Below are 21,009 nucleotides of genomic sequence, written 5' to 3' on the forward strand. Positions count from 1 at the left end.
CTCTCTTCATGCACTCCTATTTCTTTAAATAGTAAAAATGTTAAGGGCAGGGAAAATTAAAGACAAATTCTAAAGTTCTTGGTTCCAATAATGAGATAGAAATGAAGTAATCTTGTTGAAATAATTCACATCTGTTCCTCTGTCTTTATTTTCTTTAGACAGACTGTGAACAATGATGGTTAGGAAAATTTATTCAACTTGACTTTGGTAGTTTTCTTATATACTAAAAGCTTCATATGTAGCATAATTGGTAAATACCGTATTTTTAAGTCAACCTAAATGGCTATTCATTATTTAGAAAATACTTTTAAGTAAATTCTTTTGGAGTTTCCACTCTGTATGTAGTTGTCTTAATTTTGCATTAGGAAGAACATTTTCTTCCTAATACATTTTTTTTTAGATTCTTACCTTGTGATGCTATAGACTTTGATGAGATTATGTATTAATATGAGCCATGAGACATACAAACGTTAACAGATAAAATCTTGAATGTCAATATATTACTGAATTGAACCTAAATAACAGGGCTTTAATAAATTAGGTTTTTAAAAAAACTTTCTGTGGACAAGCCTTATACCTATTATGTAATAAGATTTGTCTGTTCTGTTTGGTTATATTAGTGTAGCCGATTAGAAAATTAAAATCTTTGAGCTAGCAAGTGACTGAGGATATTTGTGTTATAAATTGTCCTCTTGTGCTCCCTTGGGCAGCACATATACTAAATTGTCCTTTATGGCATTTGTGTACCCATAATTAAAGCCAATTGTATTAAAAAAAAGAAAAAAAATTATACAACTTAAAAGTTAAACACTAAATGCTATTCCAGTATTACTAGCAACAAGTTGGAAGTATAAGTCCATTAACTATCAATTAAAGTATGAAAACAGCAATGAGCTTAACAAGAAATGTATAGAATTTTTAGTAAGAAAACTATAAAACTTTACTGGTGGCATAAAGCAATACATGAGGAAGAGAGCAAATCTCATTGCTGAGTAGGAACATAATGTAGAGATCATCATTTTCCTGAGTTAATCTGCTTTTGGAATTTTTTCCTTTTACTCAGACTAGTTTCATAATTTCTTTACCAGTTTACTTTTCTCCAGTTTCTCTCCATTTCTGTTCCAAACTGCCACTGTTCTTTTTTGCGGATATCTATTAAACCTACATGATGCTCAAGAACTTTCAAGACTATTTCTTCTTCCTTCTGAAAGCATTCAAGACCTTTCACAATCAGGCCCCAATGTACTATCTAGTTTCTGCTCCAGCTTTCACCCCCATATACAATCCTATTTTGTTGATAAGACTGAATTCAAAACCTAGAAAATGCTAGCAATGACAGGTCTCGAGAAGTATTCTTAAGTTTATTCTCTCATATTTTTAGAGGAAAAAAATAAATATTTTGTCAGTAATATATTCATTTTGTCTAAATATTGATCTAATTTTGTTCCCACCTTACCCCTTACTGTATTTATTGAGAGTAATAAACACATTAGCCAAGCATTTCTTTCCTATTAGAAGCCACATTTTGTAAAGATGTTATAAAAAGAAAACTAAGCAAACAAACTACTTTATAGTTTTGCTCAAAACCATACTGCTTTTTAAATATTACACCACCATTGTTATTTTCACATTTACTGTTAAGTAAGTAGTACTTGTAATTTGTGTTTTGGATAAAGTACTCTTTGCATTTAGAAGCCCAGTTTGAAAGTGTTTAATGTTGTAATCAAATTGTCTCTATATTTAAAATTATCAGACAGCTTCAAGTTATTGAGAATTTGGGAATAAGTCATTTGAAGTCTATATGGCCTTCTCAGTTGTTCATCTTTTTTAAAATCACTCCACACTCTATGCTACCTAGAATCCTCACCAGATAATCAGTACATCATGATGTGGCTTTTAATAAGTACCAAGGACATTTACTAAGTACCTACCTTTTTAGAAGGCTTAATGGTGAAAATCTCATTCCTTAAAGCAGAAATCATAAGGTCACAGTACAAAAATTTACATTTTAACACCAAAAGGACCATATAAGTATTCTTATTTGGAAATGTTTCCAGAATAAAATGTCAGACTATTGTATTTTGAAATGAACAAATGAACTAAAATAGAGCCCAGTGTAGCAATTTTAGAATTTGGTCAAAGCCATAAGCTGAAGAAAATTTATTAAATTTAATGAATGTTTTTTAAAATAGAAGAGAAATAAGCACAAATGAATTGGGTGTTCAATCAGCTTTTTAAAAAGTCTTAAGAAAGAATAAAGAACTACTTAAAAACAAAAGCAGAAAGTAATAGCATAGAATGTAATAAATTAATCAATAATATTAAAACTACTTTTTTTGATAAAGACTGACAGACTTTTATAACAAGTCGGAGCAAGAAAAAATAAAGACGATACAAATAACCTTTTGAATAAGAAAAATGGTATAGCTGCAGATATGGATTTTATTTTTATTCATAAAAAGAACTTCCAGTCAAGTTGGCAGGGTATGCATGCATATATATATATATATATATATATATATATATATATATATATCCCTCCTGTACTCCAGATGCATGGAAATCATAGATTTAAATATATATGCATTAATATTCATTTACAACATATTATCTTAAGAAAAAAAAAAACCTATGTGAGAAGAAGAAAGAAAGTAGCATTGGGTTTGTATCTATTACAACCATAGGAATTAAGAACCCCCAAAATTAATGAAGGTGAGTTTCAAAACTCCTCAAGAAAAAAACTTTTAGTCCCTGAATTAGACTTGAATTAAGGATTGATTTCTTATAGGACAGTGAAGAAAGCAAAGTAGCTTACATAATTTTATTATTCTGTCATTGCATTACTCTGTTGCTGTATAACAAGCTACCCTGAAACTTAGTAGCTTAAAAACAACAGTTCATTATTTCTCATGATTTTCTGGGTTAACTGGATGATTCTGCTTCATATGGTATTGGCTGAGGCATTAGAGAAGGCTGGAAGACCCAAAATAGCCTTATTCACATGGCCAGCAGTTGGTGCTGGTTACCGATAGGAGTGCAGCTTGGGGTTTTTGGCCAAGGGCCTTGGTTCTCCTTAATTTGAATCTTCTCTTAGGCTGTCTGAGCTTCCTCACATTATAGCTGTTGGGTTCTAAGGCAGTATATTCTAAAACAAACGTGAAAACTACAGGGCTTCACATGACCTAACTTCAGAAACCTAGCATCATTTATACTACATTCTTTCTTAACAAAACTCATCTAGGACCTGCCTAGATCCAAGGGGAGGAGACATTGACAACATCTCTTGATGTTAAGATGGTTTAGTCATATTACAAAACATGTAGGATGAAAGATGGGAGGCATCTAGAGAAATGCAGTTTATCACAATATTTATTTGACTTATTAGATTGAGTGTTTGGCCCAGCTTCATGTCACTGGACTCGTTAAAGCAATGATTTGAACCCAAGTTAATCTGATAGAGAGGATTACTCACTCATCACCCTTGGCCCTCACTGTGGGAATTACTTCTTCCAGGAGGGAACAGGGAAATTAATTGGAAGGAATAAAAGAAAGTGCTTATTCTGTAAGATGTGAGTAAGAACTTGAATGGTGAATCAAATTTCAACATGAAATATGTAAATGGAATGTGTGACAGAGGAAGCACTAAAGTAGCAGATGCAGAGTTGGGAACTTGCAGGAAATGTAAAGGAAAGCAAATCATTCAAATTTTATGGTGTGTAAGGCTGATGAATAGGTAAAATATATAAGGAATGAAGCTGAATGATAGATTGGGGTCAGTTCATATAGAGCCTTGTATGAGAGTTTCTTAAAGTATATTTTGAAAAAGTATATTATTAGACATGAACTCCAAAAAGATGTATATGTGTGAAACATTAGAATGAGTTGGGCAGTGGAAAATACTTATCTAAGAGATTGGGTAACTTACATTGGCAGTAGTCCACAGGAGATTAACAAAGCCTCGAACCAAAGAAATAGAAATGAGAATGAAGAAATGATGGTTTTCAGAAAAGTTGAAGTATTCAAATCAGTAAGAATTGCCAACTGATTTAAGATATGTGGATCAAGGCAGAGAAAAGGATCAGAGTTCAAAAATATGAAAAACTGAATGTACCCTTTCTATATTTGAAAGTTGTAATACCATAAATGTACTCTTCCACTCCTTGAAAATTTTCCCTAAATTATTTTAAAGGAAGCTATATTATTTGATTGCTATCACATTTAACAGGTTTTCATTAATAAATTATGCAAAAATTATGTCTTGCCATTTTAGATTTTACACTTTAAATTTCTATGCTTTTTTCTCTCCATTAGGTTAATGGCACTGATGCAGATTATGAATATGAAGAAATCACACTTGAAAGGGTAAAAACTAATAATTATCTTAAGTTTTTTAATGCATAAATCTGTTGCTTTAAAGAATTCCTTAAATATACAGTATCATTCTTTCCTATAGAATCCAAGGGAATAATAGATCGTTCAAGAACAGAACCATGTAATATTCATTTCTTTTATGAGTTCACATATCATAAAATTAGCCATGGTATTTTCAGAACATGATGCTTTTCTTTAATAACCTTTTTAAATTTTTTTAATCAAGTTTATTGGGGTAACATTGGTTAATATAATTATATAATTTCCAGGTGTACATTATAATTTGACATCTATATATTCTATTGTGTGTTTACCACCCAAAGTCCAGTTTCCTTCAGCTACCGTATATTTGATCCCCTTTACTCCATCCTCCTCCTATGCCCCTATATTTGACCCCCTAATAACCTTTTTTTAAAAGACTTTTTATTTAAAGTAGTTTTAGATTTATAGAAGTTATACAGAGTTCCCATTTACCCTGGACTCAATTTCACCGATTATTAACATCTAACGTTACTACAATACATTCATTTCAACAAATGAATCAATATTAATACATTATTATTAACTAAAGTCCACACTCTATTTAGATTTCCTTAGTTTTAATGTTTTTCTCTTCCAGGATCCCATCCAGGATATCTTATTATATTTAGTTATCATGTCTCCTTAGGCTCCTCTAGACTGACAATTTCTTAGATATTTCTCAGTTTTTAATTTAATTTTTATGTTTTAATTCATTTTTCATATAACAAAATGTTACTTATTTTAAACAAGTATTTAGTATTCTAGTAACCTGATCATTGTATCATTGTTCTTTCCTAGCAAAATAATAACCACATTTCTAATTGACAAAACCCTATCAAAAAACTTATTCATTCCTCCAGTCAAAAAAATAATTTAAAGGTTCATTTCAGATGTGTAACTTTTCTTGTTATATTTTCCCCTTAAGAATATCTACTTTCAGTTGATGCTGTTTTTGTAAAACCATCTTATCTGACCAGCATTTGTGGGAAATGAAGTGTTCCTCACAAGTAAATTTCCTGAGTAACTGAATATTCGTATATTTAAGACTAAAATCTTAGATACTTAGATTTGCTTATGTTTGCAGCCAGTACAGATTGAGCAAAAATAGACTTTAGAGAGTCTTTTACATATATAATAGATATTTAGTGTCTACTACCTGAATTTGAATCACCTGTTCACATGAGGTAGAAACTGAGTAACTTTCTAGTATTAATGCATTTTACATATTTCAGTATGGTATTTTGTTGTTTGAATTTTTTCAGCCTTATTGAGATAATTGACATATAATTCTAACTTTTTATTTTTTATCTTCCCTTTTCATCCTTTCCCAGCGCCTTATAAATTCCTTTATTTAGTCAGGACTGTACATTGTGTTTTCACTGATTAAACTTGATACCGGAAATTGGGGAAATGTTAAAGAATATAAATTTGCAACTGGAAGACTAAGTTCCTGAGATCTAATGCACAAAGAGTGATTACAGTTGACAGTACTGTATTATATACTTCAAAATTGCCAAGAGACTAGATCGTAAATGCTAATCACCACAAAAAAAGAAATGAGATAGAGGTGTTAGCTAAAGCAACAAATTGCACACCCTAAACTGATACATTGTTATATGCAAATTATATCTTACATTTTTTTAAGCAAAAAAAAAAAAAAAAGCTTGAGTAACTTGGTAACCTTACACAACCTATTATCAATACTATTATTGAGACTCTAGTAACTCTTGAAGAGTTTATACTAAAAAATATTTTTTGTTAAAATAGAATCTTTGGACATATCATAGTAGAGTGAATATATAAGCTATTTAATACTAACAGTTAAGTAGTAGGTCAAGATAGATTCACTTATTTGAGTTGCCTGAAAGCCAGAATTAGATTACAAAATAAACATTTTTAAGAACATTGTTTAGAATAATTGTCCTTAAAGACTTTTTGTAGCAGTAGAACCCTTTCTTCAAAGAAAATATTCAGAAATCCTTATATGTAACAAAGCAAAAAGTAGCACTTCTTTGGCAAATTGACTTTGCTATCCAGAAGCTCACCGATGTTAAGTTCTCAGATTGGGCTTTCAGTATTAAAAATAGCTTTTGCTAGTTTGGTGTGTCTTGGTTAAATAAGTCAAAGACGATGGCAACTGTTACTTAGATAAAATTCGGTCATTTTCATATAAGCCAATGGCAAAGTTAGCAGAAGAAAAGCACCACTCCCTCCCTACCCTTTTTTAAAAGAATAAAATTACATTGGTTTTATTTGCTCGAAAATAATAGCAACAGAAAAATCACTGTTTTTGTCTCAGGAGAGATTTGCCTTACCAAACAAATGAGATCTAGTGTAATAGAAAGAGATCTGGTAACAACTCTACAGAAGTCTAACTATAATCCAAGAACAGATTGCACATACTTTTAAAGAAAAAACATAGACTAGACTCCAGAAATATCCTCCTTGTTCATCAACCTCACCTACTCTGAATTCTTCACAGAGGAAAATGAGCTTTCTTTATATTTCTTAATTTAGAATATTATATTCCCTACACATAAACCTTCATGTGTTTGTTCTTGTGTTAGTATAGTTTCTAGGTCTTATAATGACAGGAACCTATCAATAAAGATAATTCTTCTTCAGTCTTCCAATTTTTCCCCTCTCTGTGTCTAGGGAAATTCAGGGCTTGGTTTCAGCATTGCAGGAGGTACAGACAACCCACATATTGGAGATGACTCAAGTATTTTCATTACCAAAATTATTGCAGGGGGAGCAGCTGCCCAAGATGGAAGATTGCGGTATGTTTTTCACTTCGTTATGATACCGAATCCACTTTGTATATTTTTCTTGAGGCAAATTGAACGAGGCATAAATACAAATAAGAACCACTATCATAATAACTAACATAAAGTAGATGCTCAAATAATGAAAGAAAATTACACTCTAAGCATTAGTTCTATCTTTCATTGAGAAATTTAATTTTATATTTGTGTTTTCAAATACATTCAGAAAATGTTTTACATTTAATTTCTGGGCGGGAAACATACATACATACATATGTACATACATGCATATATATATATAAACTTAAGATACAAGGGATCAGATATATCTGAGTTTGTATTATATGCAACAAAGTAAAGATTATGCAGACTTTAAGTAAATATATTTTCTTAATTGAATAGATGAAAATAACATTGCCATCTTGTTTAAATTTAATGTTCCACTTCAGAAGACATCTTTAGCATTTTATTGTTTCCTTAGGCCATAGATTATGGCACTTCTATTATTCCCTAGTTTGTTATTTTTTAATATATCTAATTCAATACATTCACTAGTCTGAAGTTTTAGGTCTAAGGATTTTATATGGTCTGTTAAAAACATCTTATTTTAAGGCTCCACACAGCTCTTTACTTTCTAAACTTCTCACTGGATATGACAGGTGGTATATTAATAAAATTAAATATCAATATTTTAACCATTCATGTAAATGTAGACATTTATTTCCTGTTTCTGTGCTTCTTTTTGTGCTTATGTGAAAATTAATATGTTTCATTTGTTTCACTGAGGAACACACCTATTGGACTAACTCTAAGGTATTACTGTCTTTGGAATTTCTTTTCTCTAAAGAAAGTTAATTGGATATAGAAACTTACCAGTATCAATTTTAATATTTTGATTGTTTTATTCCCCTTCCCTGCCCAATTTGAGATGACCATCTACCCCCTCAAAAAAAAAAAAAACAAAAAAAACAGATCATAGCTAGGGGGAAAACTTAGGACTAGGAACAAATCAATCTTTAAAGATATATTACTGTCAAATTAAGATAAATTATTTACATGAGAAAATTTTTAATTAAATGATGTCATTTTTAACGTCATATAAATTTTAAGAAATAACTTCATTTTTTAAAAATCTAGTATATCTAAGTTGGAAAAACCAACCAAAAATTTATTTTTGTATAAATCAATTACTTAATCTCAATTCTGCCACTTAAAATCTCTGTGACCTTACACTAGTCATTCAGTCTGAACCTCCATTTTCTTACCTGTAAATCACAACTCTGTCAGTCATTATCTAGGTGGCTTTGGGAAAGTTATTTAAACTCTTTGTGCCTGTATCTCCATTGTAATAAAGGAATATAAATATCTTTCTCCCTTATAGGTTGTTGTGAGGGTTAAGCACTAAAAGAAGTACTAGGCATGTGGTTAGTGCTAAATAAATATTTTCTATTTTTGTAAAGTATCTTAAGGCCTACACATGATAAGCATACAAATTTCAGCTGTCATTATTATTTAATATTTTTGTATTATCTATTTGTACTTTTTCTTTTGCTAGCCATTGGGAAATCTTTATATAAGTATTCAATACATTGGAATTTAACATGCAGTTTCTTCATTTATATTTTCTCTAGTAATAATTCTCTTTACCTTAAAAATGAAAAGGACAAGAAAAATTGGCAAAGTGAAAAATTGATTTTTTAATTTTTAATTTTTTTCTTCAGGGTCAATGACTGTATATTGCGAGTAAATGAAGTAGATGTTCGTGATGTAACACATAGCAAAGCAGTTGAAGCATTGAAAGAAGCAGGGTCTATTGTACGCTTGTACGTAAAAAGACGGAAACCTGTATCAGAAAAAATAATGGAAATAAAGCTCATTAAAGGCCCTAAAGGTATAAAATAAATCAAACTAAGACAAATTAAGAAATCTCTTAGTTAAATATATCTTTGAAGTTATTTATGACACATTCTAGATTAATAATATTGGTAATCTACAGAGCTTACGTGAATTTTTAGAATTTCTGCTATTTCTACTGATTTTTGACTTAAATAGAATTCTATTTAAATACTTTGACGTTATATATAATTTGATATTAATTTGTAATCATTAATCCATAAAGCATGTTAAATGCAGGTACATAGACTAAGTTAAAAGAAGAAAATGTGAGTGTGTCATTAGCAGTGACATTTACAATGAGGACTTTTAAGGTGTGGTTTCTGAATTTTGTAAACATTGATGGGATTGAGGATAAATAGACATTGATTCTAATATGCGGCTTCATGGAAGAGGTGGTACTCCAACAAACGAAAAAAAAAGAGAGAGCTACAAATTTGGTACTGAAGCTATGAGATTTGTGAATTAACAGAAATGCCTTATTTAAATTAATTTATAGAATATTCGAAAAATAAGCTATTGGCGTTTCTAAAACCTATTCTACCCACTACCACAATTTTATTTTTTTTTCTCAATTGTTTTAATCTTGTGAAGGTATTAAAATTGTTAGTAAGAAGCACAGTTATGATGGAAACAAAAATGAAACAATTTTATTATGTCTCTTTGAACTAACAAATGTATTTACAAAGAGACTTTAAGATGTAACCTGGGAGGAAAAAGGAAACTTACTTGTAACTGTAGGAGACACCTATATTTATAATTGTCCCCTTACTGCAGAACAAAGGCTTACAAATTTAAAAGTAGGTAGGTAGAGTCTTTTCTATTTTAAAAACATTAGCGTGATGAAATGATCACCTTCAAGTTTTCAGCCATTTCTTTCTGCTCATAAGTTCATATTTATTGATGAGATTCTAAAACTCGTGTTTTCCAAACAGGTCTTGGGTTCAGCATTGCTGGAGGTGTTGGAAATCAACATATTCCTGGAGATAATAGCATCTATGTAACCAAAATAATTGAAGGAGGTGCAGCACATAAAGATGGTAAACTTCAGATTGGAGATAAACTTTTAGCAGTAAGTATAAGAAATCTATTGTTTTAAAAATCATTTTAATGATCTTTTTTCTTTTTCTGACAGACTCTGGAATTTCTGCATGCCAAAAATGTTTAAATGATATTTAAATGAGTGAATACTAGCCTTGCTTTAGCCAAAACCTGAAAAATGATCCTTGGAATTATCTTTATTTTCCATTTTCATTTCCTCTATGAGTCTCCCTCTCACCTCTTTTTCATCTTTGTTTTTTTTCTCCTCCTATTTTTTGTTAAAGTTTAAAGGACTAGGGGCTAGTCCTTAATTCTTAAGTTCATGACACAGTGTCATCCTTTGTTCTTTTTTGACCTTTTTTCCTTCTTATTTTTACACTTAAAGTATCTTATTAATATAATGAAAGCTGCTAAAGTCATTACCCAACCCAAGAACTAGAAGATCCAACAATTTGTGTTTCTCATTCCTTTACTTTTTAAAAATTGTTTAATTACATATATATGCCTAAATGTTTTATTCAGTATCATTTGTTTTAAATTTTTTTAAAAGGCTTTTGTGTTACATGTAGTCTTTTAATACTTTTTTCACTAAATATTGTATCCATATTGTTGTCTAGACCTGAAGTTTAGTCATTCCACCTTTATACAGTATTCTAGGACTATACCACAGTTTATCCAGTCTTCATCAACAACTGTGTCTTAGCCCATGTTTCTTAGAAAAAACAAAACCTGAAAAAAAGCTACTTTGCTAAATAGATATAAACGGAAGGTGGAATCTCAGTGAAGCTAAAGTGAAAATGAAAAGTGAGGCAGAGAATGAGACAAAGCCAATACCAGGTATTATGTTTCTGAGCTGGCTATAATTTCATCAAAAAATGTAGCTGACTGTTGTGTAGGACAGTCCTCAAGGCAGGTAATGTGGAACCACACTAAACCTTAGATCCAGCCATCCAGGAAAAACAAAGGATTTATCTGCTGGCCCTTTTAGTTCTCTGACTCTCGTTAGAGTCTACCCCATGGGGTTAACTGTCCCAAGTTTCTGGACTGTGTTGCCCTGCTCCCTCCCTCCATGGCACAGCACTTCCCTTGAACTCAGAAGTGATGAAAAGAGCTAGAGCCTTAGTAATCTAGACAGACCAGACAGAGGCTTCTGATGTGTGATAGCTGTCACTATGTGGAACATATCAGTTATGCCCAACCCCAGCTCTTACTCCAGAAAAGGTTGAAAGAGCTGGTAATAGTAGGAGACAAGCTGAGAGGAGCATTAGCCAGGAGTTTTCAATAAGTAAGTAGCCAAGGCCTTTTGGGGCAAATAGGCTCAAATGAATCTGAAAATGCACATAAATTAGGTCTGGTATAATGGTGAGATGGGTTATTTCTTCTTTTCCCCCTTTTTTTTAAAGTGTGGATATTATGAATAATTCTGCTAGGAGGACCTGCTGTGTGTTCTGGTGAACACGTACAGGGTACAAAAGTTTCACTTAACTACCTAAGATGTAATGGATCATGGGTTATCAATAACATTATAACAAAAAACATCATATTTTCTAAATTGCTTGTAAAAATTTATACTTCCATCACCAATGTAGAAATGATTTCTTTGTTCTACGTGCTGTCCAGTACTGCTTATTGTTGCAGCAAGGAGATAGACTGATTATTTTTGAGTTAATGATTGGGAGGAGGAAGGATCTGACCATGAAATACTTTTCTGTAACCTATCCTCTCAAAGCTATGACTTGCCATTCTTTTCCCCAAGCTACAGCCAGTACCCCAGCATAATCACACTCACACACACTCATCATCCCCTACACACATAAATACATACAACACACACAGTTATGTATACCAATTGAAAACAACCTTCTTATTACACTGGACTTCTCACTTTTATTTTTTGAATTTCTTGGGTACTGTGGTTTTCTTGATGGATTCCCCAGAATCAACTTTAGTAGTAGAGAGCTAGCAATTTATGCTGACTTACCATTTAGTGAGGCTTTTGTTGTCATAATTCCACTGAAATTATTCAGTTCTTTGTTCTCACCTTGACATATCAAGTATTTGACATATCTTCCTTCACTTTTTCAATTTTGCTGAATAGTCACCTTCTATCTTGGTATTTCTCTTTACCTCACTAAACATTGAAGTGATTCAGAACTCAGCCCTTGTATATTTTCTCTTCTCACGTTGATAGGTGGTCAGATAATTTACTAGGTCTCATTTGCACATGATAAGGATAAGTATTGTCTTCTGAACTTTGGTTTCATTTTAAACACACATACACACACACCCCTTTTGTGCTTGGTTGAAATATAAAAATTTTTAACAATGGATCTTATCAAAACTTTTGAAACACCCTAAGAGATTTCATCTAGTCTCCTTTTGTATGTTTCAAGAATCAGTTCAAACTTAATATATCTAAAAATGAACTTCTGAGTCCCTGCTCTCCTTGCTTCCAAATCCTGCTCCTTGCACAGTCTTACATCTCATTGTATGGGAACTTTATCTTTCTGTTTACCCAGGTTTAAAACTTTAAGATAATTTCTTTCTTTCACACTCCACATTGAATTCCTTAGCAAATCTTGCCAGCTCATTTATCAGTTACCTGATGCTACCTTAAATAAAAACACAAAAATTAGTGGCTAAAATGACAACAATCATTTATTTGCTTACAATTCTGCAATTTAGGGAGAGTTTGAGCAGGACAGTCTGTCTCTACTCCACATAATGTCAACTAGAATGGCTCAACTAGGGCCAGGTATCTACTTCCAATTTGGCTCACATATGGCAGACAAGTTGTTGTTGGCTGTCAGCTGGTAGCTCAGCTGGGGCTATTAGATAGGTATCCTGTGACCACTCTACATGGATAAGTTGGGCTTCTCACAGAATAGTGGCCAGGTAGGTTCAAAGAGGGACATACCAAGAGTGAGCTTTCCAAGAAGAAAAGCTCCAATGTGTGGTTTATCTATCCTTTTTTTGCATCACAGTAACTAATGTGTCATAGGCTAAAGCTAAATACACGGCCAAGCAATATTCAATTTAGGAAGGGATTTCATAAGGATATGAATACCAAGATGCATGGCTTATTGCAGGCCACAAAGAAACAGTATCCACATCTGTATTTTCAAAATACAGGCAGTTCTCACTATACACAGTAGTTTGGGACCATGAAAATGACCATGCAGCTGAAACCCTGCAAAGCAATATTAATAATCAATGGGGAAAGGCAGAGTTGTTCTGTGGCCTTTAGAAATTTTTGTGAAAACATTAAAAACTCTCCCAGTGATTATAAAGGTAAAAATTAAGGCAATGAAAAATATACAATGAAATATTGTATATTTCAATGAATATACAATGTATATACAATGAAAAATTGATGTTTAATACATTGTAATATAAAACCTTAGAAACAGTTATGGTGTTTTATTTAATTGCCAAAAAAATTTTACCAAAAAAAATAAAGTGTAATCTAAACCTAAAGCTAGCAGAAGGAATTAATAAAAATTAGAGCAGAAATTTATGAAATAGAGAATAGGAAAACCATAAAGAAGATCGACAAAACCAAAATTTGGTTCTTTGAAAGGTCAACAAAATTGACAAACCTATAGTTAAACTGACCAAGAAAAAAAGAAGACTCAAATTTCTAAAAGCAGAAATGAAAGAGGGGATATAAGAGAATACTTTTATTTATGAACAACTGCATCAGAACTTAAATGAAATGGATAAATTTCTAGAAAGACACAAACTACCACTTCTATTCAATGTTATACCGATAGGGCAATAAGAAAAGAAAAAGACATCCAGACTAGGAAGAAAGAAGTAAAACTATATTTGCAGATTACACAACATTGCATATAAAAAATCCAAAGGAACCTACTAATAGAACTAATAAACAGGGTTACCAAGGTTGTAGGACATACCATCATACCTAAAAATCAATTCTGTTTTTATACAGAAGATAGATGAATGACCAAAATAATTGGAAAAAATATCAACCTGACTGTTAACAATGGAAATGTCAATTTAAATATAATGTATAAATTAAAATATGGATCATTTGGCAGGCTTTTTTATAAATTGATAATAATCAGTATTTGTAAAGGTCTGAGTTGATGAGAACTCACATTCTGTGGTAGTGGGTATAAATTTACTTAAGCTGTTTATTTCGAAGAACAGTTTAAATATCTGTTAGGATTAGAATGCCTTTATAATCTATGATACAACTACACAATGGGGTACTGTGCAACAGTTTTTTAAATTTGATGATTCTATATGTCCCAACATTGAATGATCTGTAAGATACCTTATGTTAAAAATCGAGAAAAGAACTACAGTATTCCCATATATTCCTAAATGCCTACGAGTGGAAGGAGGCTCAGGCTTAGGGACTGGGAGGAATAGGGGCTGGAGTCAAAATTGACTATTTCAGTAACATACATAAACAACTTCACTTATCACCATAAACAACTTCCTAATGTCATAGATAGTAAAAGTAGGTATATTCTTCCCACACACTTTTATATTCCTTAAATCACTCCTGCATTTCCCCTATCTTTAGGTATAATTGTTTATAACCAAAAAAAGAAAGTAAGTGAAAATGTCTTAAATGTTGTGGCGATTTTCTTTTAGGTAAATAGTGTGTGTTTAGAAGAAGTTACTCATGAAGAAGCAGTAACTGCCTTAAAGAACACATCTGATTTTGTTTATTTGAAAGTGGCAAAACCCACAAGTATGTATATGAATGATGGCTACACACCACCTGATATCACCAACTGTAAGTCTGTTTACTTTAATCTATGTTGTTATGTCCTTAGATGTTATGTATTTTAATAAAAGTTTCACAGTATAAAGTCTAAACATTATACAAATACTTTTAAAGGAACTATTAAGCATTTTAACCTAATAGTTTTTAAAATTCAATTTTAGTTCAGAATTTTCATAATGGAGGGGGGCTTTTTCACCTTCACGATTTTATAGCAGCAATCATTTTTAACATTTAAGGCATCAGTTCTCAAACTTTTATGTAAATAGCTGTCACCAAAGGCATTTTCGAATAATGCAGATTCTTGTTTTCATAGTTTCTGGATGAAGTACAGAAATTTACTTTAACAAGGAATTAATTCTTTTAAGCAAAGTAATTCTTTCTAGTGCTTCTGGCACCACTGGTTCATGGACCGCACTTTGAGAAACACTAATTTAAAATAAAATATTTCTAAAACTTAGGCTTTTCTATACTCTGAAGTATGTGCACACAAATACTATCTTTATATTTCAAGCTCCTAGTGTATTGCCTGACTATATTTGCATGCAATACAATTGCATTGCCTAGAATTGAATTGTTAATAAAAGTACTTATATAATTTTGTTTCCTATTTGATTTCCAGTTTTTTTTAATGTACAAGCTGAGATGAGGTTTAAATATATTTTTAATGTGTTAGCGTTGGTTGAAAATGAAAGTTTTATTTGGTACATTGAGTTGATACTAGAATATTCATGTGTAATAAAGATCTTAAATGTACTCTTTGTCATCTGCTTTGCCAAGTTTTCCTTTTTTAGATTGTTGGAATTCTAGAGATACTTGTGATTTTGTAAGTGTCAGTGTTTCTAATTTTAAACTTGTCAAAGTTCATTACCATCATTAATCAAGTTAAATACAAATTATTTTTTGAAATATATATAGTGTCCAGTGAGTGATGCATCTTCATTATCTGCTTATTGAGTCATTAGGTACTTATGTATAACTAAATTATTTTATTAACAGTGTTTAGTCTCTTTAATGGACAGGAATGATGTCTCATATTTCATTTGTGTCAGAAGAGAACTTCGTGACTTGTTTAAAATTCTTACAGTTGATCTTGCACACAAACTTTATAAAGGGTTTCATGCATTTTTTATTTGTGCTTAGAGAAGCAAATTCAATAATAAGCTACTTTTTATTCATTAATTTAAGTATCAGTCTTAATTATTGTGCTGCTTTTCCTGTTCGAGACAACCTTGTGCATTTCTCAGTAATAAAAAAAAAAAGAGTGAAATCTTGCCATTTACAACATGGGTGACTCTAAGGGGTATTATGCTGTGCGAAATAAGTCAGATAGAGAAAGACAAATACCATATGATTTCACTTATATGTGGAATCCTAAAAAAAAAACAAATTTGGAAACTATGATGACTATAGTCAGAAAAAAAATGTGTTCTAAGGCAACAACTATATTTAATCACTGATTCTGTCCCTCAGCAAAACAAATTAACAAAGAGAATGAATGAAAGAAAAAGAAATGTGAAGAAAATATTGACAAACGGACAAATAAAATTCTATCTTGGCTCCATTGTATTGCCTTTGCTCCTTTGTCAAAGATGAGTTGCCTGTATTCATATGGGTCTGTTTCTGGATTCTCCGTTTTGTTCCATCGATCAGATTTTTCTATTCCTTTGCCAGTCCCCTACTACCTTGATTACTGTAGCTTTGTAGGAAGTCTTGAACACAGCGTGAGTCCTTCAACTTTGTTCTTCTTTAGTATTGTGGCAGCTGTTCTGGATCTTTTGCCTCTCCATATAAACTTTAGAACCATTTTCACAATACCCACAAAATAACTTGCTGGTATTTTGATTGGGTTCACCTCAAATCTGTAGATCAAGTCAGGAAGAACTAATATCTTGACAACATTGAGTCTCCCTATCTGTAAATATGGAATATCTCTCCATTTATTGAGTTCTTCTTTGATATCTTTCATCAGCTTTTTTTAGGTTTTCTCACAGATCTTATATATATATTGTTAGATTTACACCTAACTATGTCATTTTGGGGGGTACTAATGTAAATGATTGTTTTTAATTTCAAATTCTACTTGTTCATTGCTGGTATATAGGAAAGCTGTTGACTTTTATATATTAACTTGTATCTTGCAACCTTGCCGTGGTTGCTTATTAGTTCCAGGAGTTTTTTGGTCAGTTCTTTCAGATTTTCTGTATAGATGATCATGACATCTGCAAACAAAAACAGTTTCTTCTTAATCTATGTAGCTTTTACTTTTCTTGCCTTATTGTATTAGCTAGGACATCCTTTACTTGTTACTATCTTAATGGTAAAGGTTCGAGCTTCTTACCTTTAAGTATGATATTAGCTGTAGGATTTTTGTGGATTTTTTTTTTAAATCAAATTGACAGCACTCCTCTCTATTTCTAGTGAAAGTTTTATCATAAATTGATAATTGAGTTTTTTTAAATGCTTTTTCTATTTCTGTTGATATGATCATGTGACTTTTTTTTTTTTAACCTGTTTATGTGATTGATCATATTAATTGATTTTAAAAGATTTAACCAGCCTTTCATACCTGGGATAAATCCCAGATGCTTACAGTGTTGAATTTGATTTACTGATATTTTGTTGAATTTGATTTACTAATATTTTGTCGAGGATTTTTTCAAAAATCTGTGTTCATGAGGGATATTCTGTAGGGATTTTTTTCCTTGTAATTCCTTTGTCCGGTTTTGTAAATAGGGTAATGTTGACCTTACAAAATGATTTAGGAAATACTCCCTTTACTTCTATCTGCTGGAAGAAACTATAGAGAATTGGTATAATTTCTGCCTTAAATGTTTGTTAAAACTCAACAGTGAATCTTCCTGAACCTGGTGCTGTTTTGGAAGGTTGTCAGTCGTTGATTCAATACCTTTTAATAAATATAATCTTGTTCAGATTTATTTCTGAACAAGTTTTGGCAAATTGTATCTTTCAAGGAATTGGTCCATTTCATCTAGGTTATAAAATTTGTGGCCATAAGTGTTATAGTATTTTTTTTTTATCATTTTAATGTCTATGGGATCTATAGTGATGTTCCTTTTTTTTATTTCTGATATTAATGATTTCTGCCTTCTCACTTGAAAGCCTGTCTAGAAGCTCATCGATCTTTTCAAAGAACCAGTATTTGGTTTGGCTGCTGTTTCTCTGTTGATTTCTTACTTTCAATTTCATTGATTTCGGCCCCATTTTTTATTATTTATTTTTGTCTGCTTTCAATTTAGTTTGCTCTTCATTTTCTAGTTTTATAAGATGGAAGCTAAGGTGATTCATTTTAGATCTTTCTCCTTTTCAAATATATGCATTCAGTACTATCAATTTCCCTCTAAGCATTGCTTTTGCTGCATCTCACAAATTTTGATAAGTTGTGTTTTCATTTTCATTTAGTTCAAAACGTTTTTAAATTTCTCTGGAGGTTTTTTCTTTGATCCTTGTGTTGTTGAGTGTTATTTAATCTCTACATAGTTGGTGATTTTCAGCTCGCATTTTGTTATTGATTTCTAGTTTTCATTCCATTGTGGCCTGAGAGCAGACATTGTGTGATTTATATTTTTTAAATTTGTTAAGATGTGTTTTATGGCCCAGCATGTCGTCTGTGTTGGTGAATGTTGAATGTTTCATGAGAGCTTAAGAAGAATGTGTATTCTGCTCTTGTTTGATGAAGTAGTCTTTAGGTATTCATTATATCCTATTGATTAATGATGCCGTTTAGTTCAACTGTGTCTTTACTGATTTTCTGCCTACTCTGTCAGCCCATTTGTGATAAAAGAGTGTGGAATCATTTATTTCTTTTTGCACTTCTATCTGTTTTAGCCTCATGTAGTTTGACACTGTTGTTATATGCATACATGTAAAGGATTGATATGTCTTCTTGGAGAATTGTCCCCTTCATCATTATGTAATACCCTTCATTATCCCTGATTACTTACTTTAAAGGCTTCAATGTCCAAAATTAATATAGCTACTCCTGCTTTCCTTTGATTAGTTTTAGCATGGTAAATAATTTTCCATTAATTTACTTTTAATCTATATGCATTTTTATATTTAAAATAGGTTTTTTATAAACAATTGGGTCTTATTTTTGATCCACTCTGACAATCTCTGTTTTTTAATTGGTGCACTTAGACCATTGATGTTCAAAGTGATTATTGACATAGGTGGATTAATATCGGTTGTATTTGTTAATTTTCGATTTGTTCCCCTTGTTTTTTGTTTCTATATTTTCTGCCTTTTATGGTTTTAATTAAGCATTCCTTTTGATTGCATTTTCTTTACTTTCTTAGCATATGACATATTCTTTTTATTCTTTTAGAAGTTGCCCTAGAGTTTGCAATATACATGTACAAGTATTCGTAGTCCGCTTTTAAATAACACTATACAGTTGCACAGATAGTATGAGTACCTTATAAAAACAAAATAATCATAAGTTCTCTCTTCTTTCACTTATATCATTTCACTTACACATAAGATACACACAGACGCACACATGTGCACACATGCAAATATACTCATAGTGTTGTTATTATTTTAAACAAAGTTTATCTGTCAGATCAAGAATAAGAAAAATAAGTAGGTTTTTTTTAATCTTTACTTATTCCTTCTTCGATGATCTTTATGTAGAACTGAGTTTCTGACCTATTAACTTTACTTCTCTCTAAAGAATGTCTTCAAATACTAGCACAGATTGCCTCGATATTTGTATAAGAAAGTATTTCTTCTTTACTTTTGAAGGATAATTTCACAAGGTACAGGGTGTGTTTTTTCTCTCTGTTTTAAGAGGTTTAAATATATATTTTTTATTATGGTAACATTGGTTAATGAAATCCAGTAAGTTTCAAGTGTACAATTTAGCAGTAAGGTTGGGTGTGTGTGTGTGTGTGTGTGCGTGCGTGTGTGTGTCTTGCATTGTGTGTTCACTACCCATAGTTAGATTTCTTTCCGTCAAAACATATTTGATTCCTTTTACTCCTTCTACCTCCCCCATTACCTTCTATCCTCTGGTAACCACTAGTCTATTGTCCACGTCCATGAGTCTCTGTTTGTTTGTCTTGTTCGTTTATTACTTTTAGGTTTATACCCCACATATAAGTGATATCATGTAATTTTCAACTTTTTCGGTCTGCTTTATTTCGCTTAGCATGATTATCTCGAGGTCCATCCATGTTGCCATAAATGGCAGTATTTCATCTCTTCTCATGGCTGAGTAATATGTACAACAGCTTCTTTAGCCCATCACCTATCGTAGGACACTTCGGTTGCTTCCATGTCCTGGCCACTGCTATGAACACTGGTGTGCGAATATCTTTTCAGATATGGGTTTTGAAGCCTTTGGGGTAAATACCCAGCAGAGGGATTGCTGGATCATATGGTAGATCGATTATTAGTTTTTGAGGAACCACTATACTGTTTTCCATAGTTGCTGTAGCAATTTACAGTCCCACCAGCAGTGTATGAGGGTTCCTATTTCTCCACATCCTCTCCAGCATTTGTTATTACTTATCCTGTTGATTATAGCTATTGATTACATCTCTAACAAGTGTGAGATGGTCTCTCATTTGGTTTTGATTTGAATTTCCCTAAGAGCTAGTGATGTTGAGCATCTTTTCAAGTATTTGTTGGCCATTTGTATGTCCTCTAGGGAGAAGTGTCAGTTCAGGTCCTCTGCCCATTTTTTGATTGGATCATTTGTTTTTTTGTTGTTATTGAGCTGTATGAGTTGTTTGCATATTGTGGTTATTAGGCCCTTATCAGAGGCATTGCTTGCAAATATATTTTTCCATTCAGATGGTTGTCTCTTTACCTTGTCGGTGGTTTCTTTTGCTGAGCAGAAGCTTTTTCGTTTGATGCAGTCCCATTCATTTATTTTTGCTCTTCCTTCCCTTGCCTTTGGGGGTCAAATTCATAAAATCCTCTTTAAGTCCAAAGTCCTTGAGTTCAGTTCCTATGTTTTCTTCTATGCATTTTATTGTGTCAGGTCTTATATTCAGGTCCTTAATCCAGTTTGAGTTAATTTTGATGTGTAGTGATAGACAACAGTCTAGTTTCATTCTTTTGCAGGTGGCTTTTCAGTTTTCCCAGTGCTATTTACTAAAGAGGCTTTCCTTTCTGCATGGTATGTTTTGG

The 21,009-nt window shown here is 31.8% G+C and overlaps 1 protein-coding gene across 27 annotated transcripts in view; it reads left to right on the forward strand.

Annotated features, from left to right (window-relative positions):
* The window catches only part of DLG1 (discs large MAGUK scaffold protein 1), a 231,765-nt gene that overhangs the window by 136,887 nt on the left and 73,869 nt on the right, over nt 1-21,009 (forward strand). For all 27 annotated transcript variants that reach the window (XM_036219411.1, XM_036219402.1, XM_036219406.1 and 24 more), the window contains 5 exons: nt 4,312-4,362; nt 7,048-7,172; nt 8,879-9,048; nt 9,986-10,122; nt 14,718-14,862. In XM_036219411.1, coding sequence (XP_036075304.1) covers nt 4,312-4,362; nt 7,048-7,172; nt 8,879-9,048; nt 9,986-10,122; nt 14,718-14,862 — 628 coding nt within the window. The remainder of the gene's footprint in view (nt 1-4,311; nt 4,363-7,047; nt 7,173-8,878; nt 9,049-9,985; nt 10,123-14,717; nt 14,863-21,009) is intronic.

The sequence above is a fragment of the Rousettus aegyptiacus genome, unplaced genomic scaffold (genome assembly GCF_014176215.1).
Source record: "Rousettus aegyptiacus isolate mRouAeg1 unplaced genomic scaffold, mRouAeg1.p scaffold_m13_p_4, whole genome shotgun sequence".
In the NCBI taxonomy this organism is placed as follows: Eukaryota; Metazoa; Chordata; class Mammalia; order Chiroptera; family Pteropodidae; genus Rousettus; species Rousettus aegyptiacus.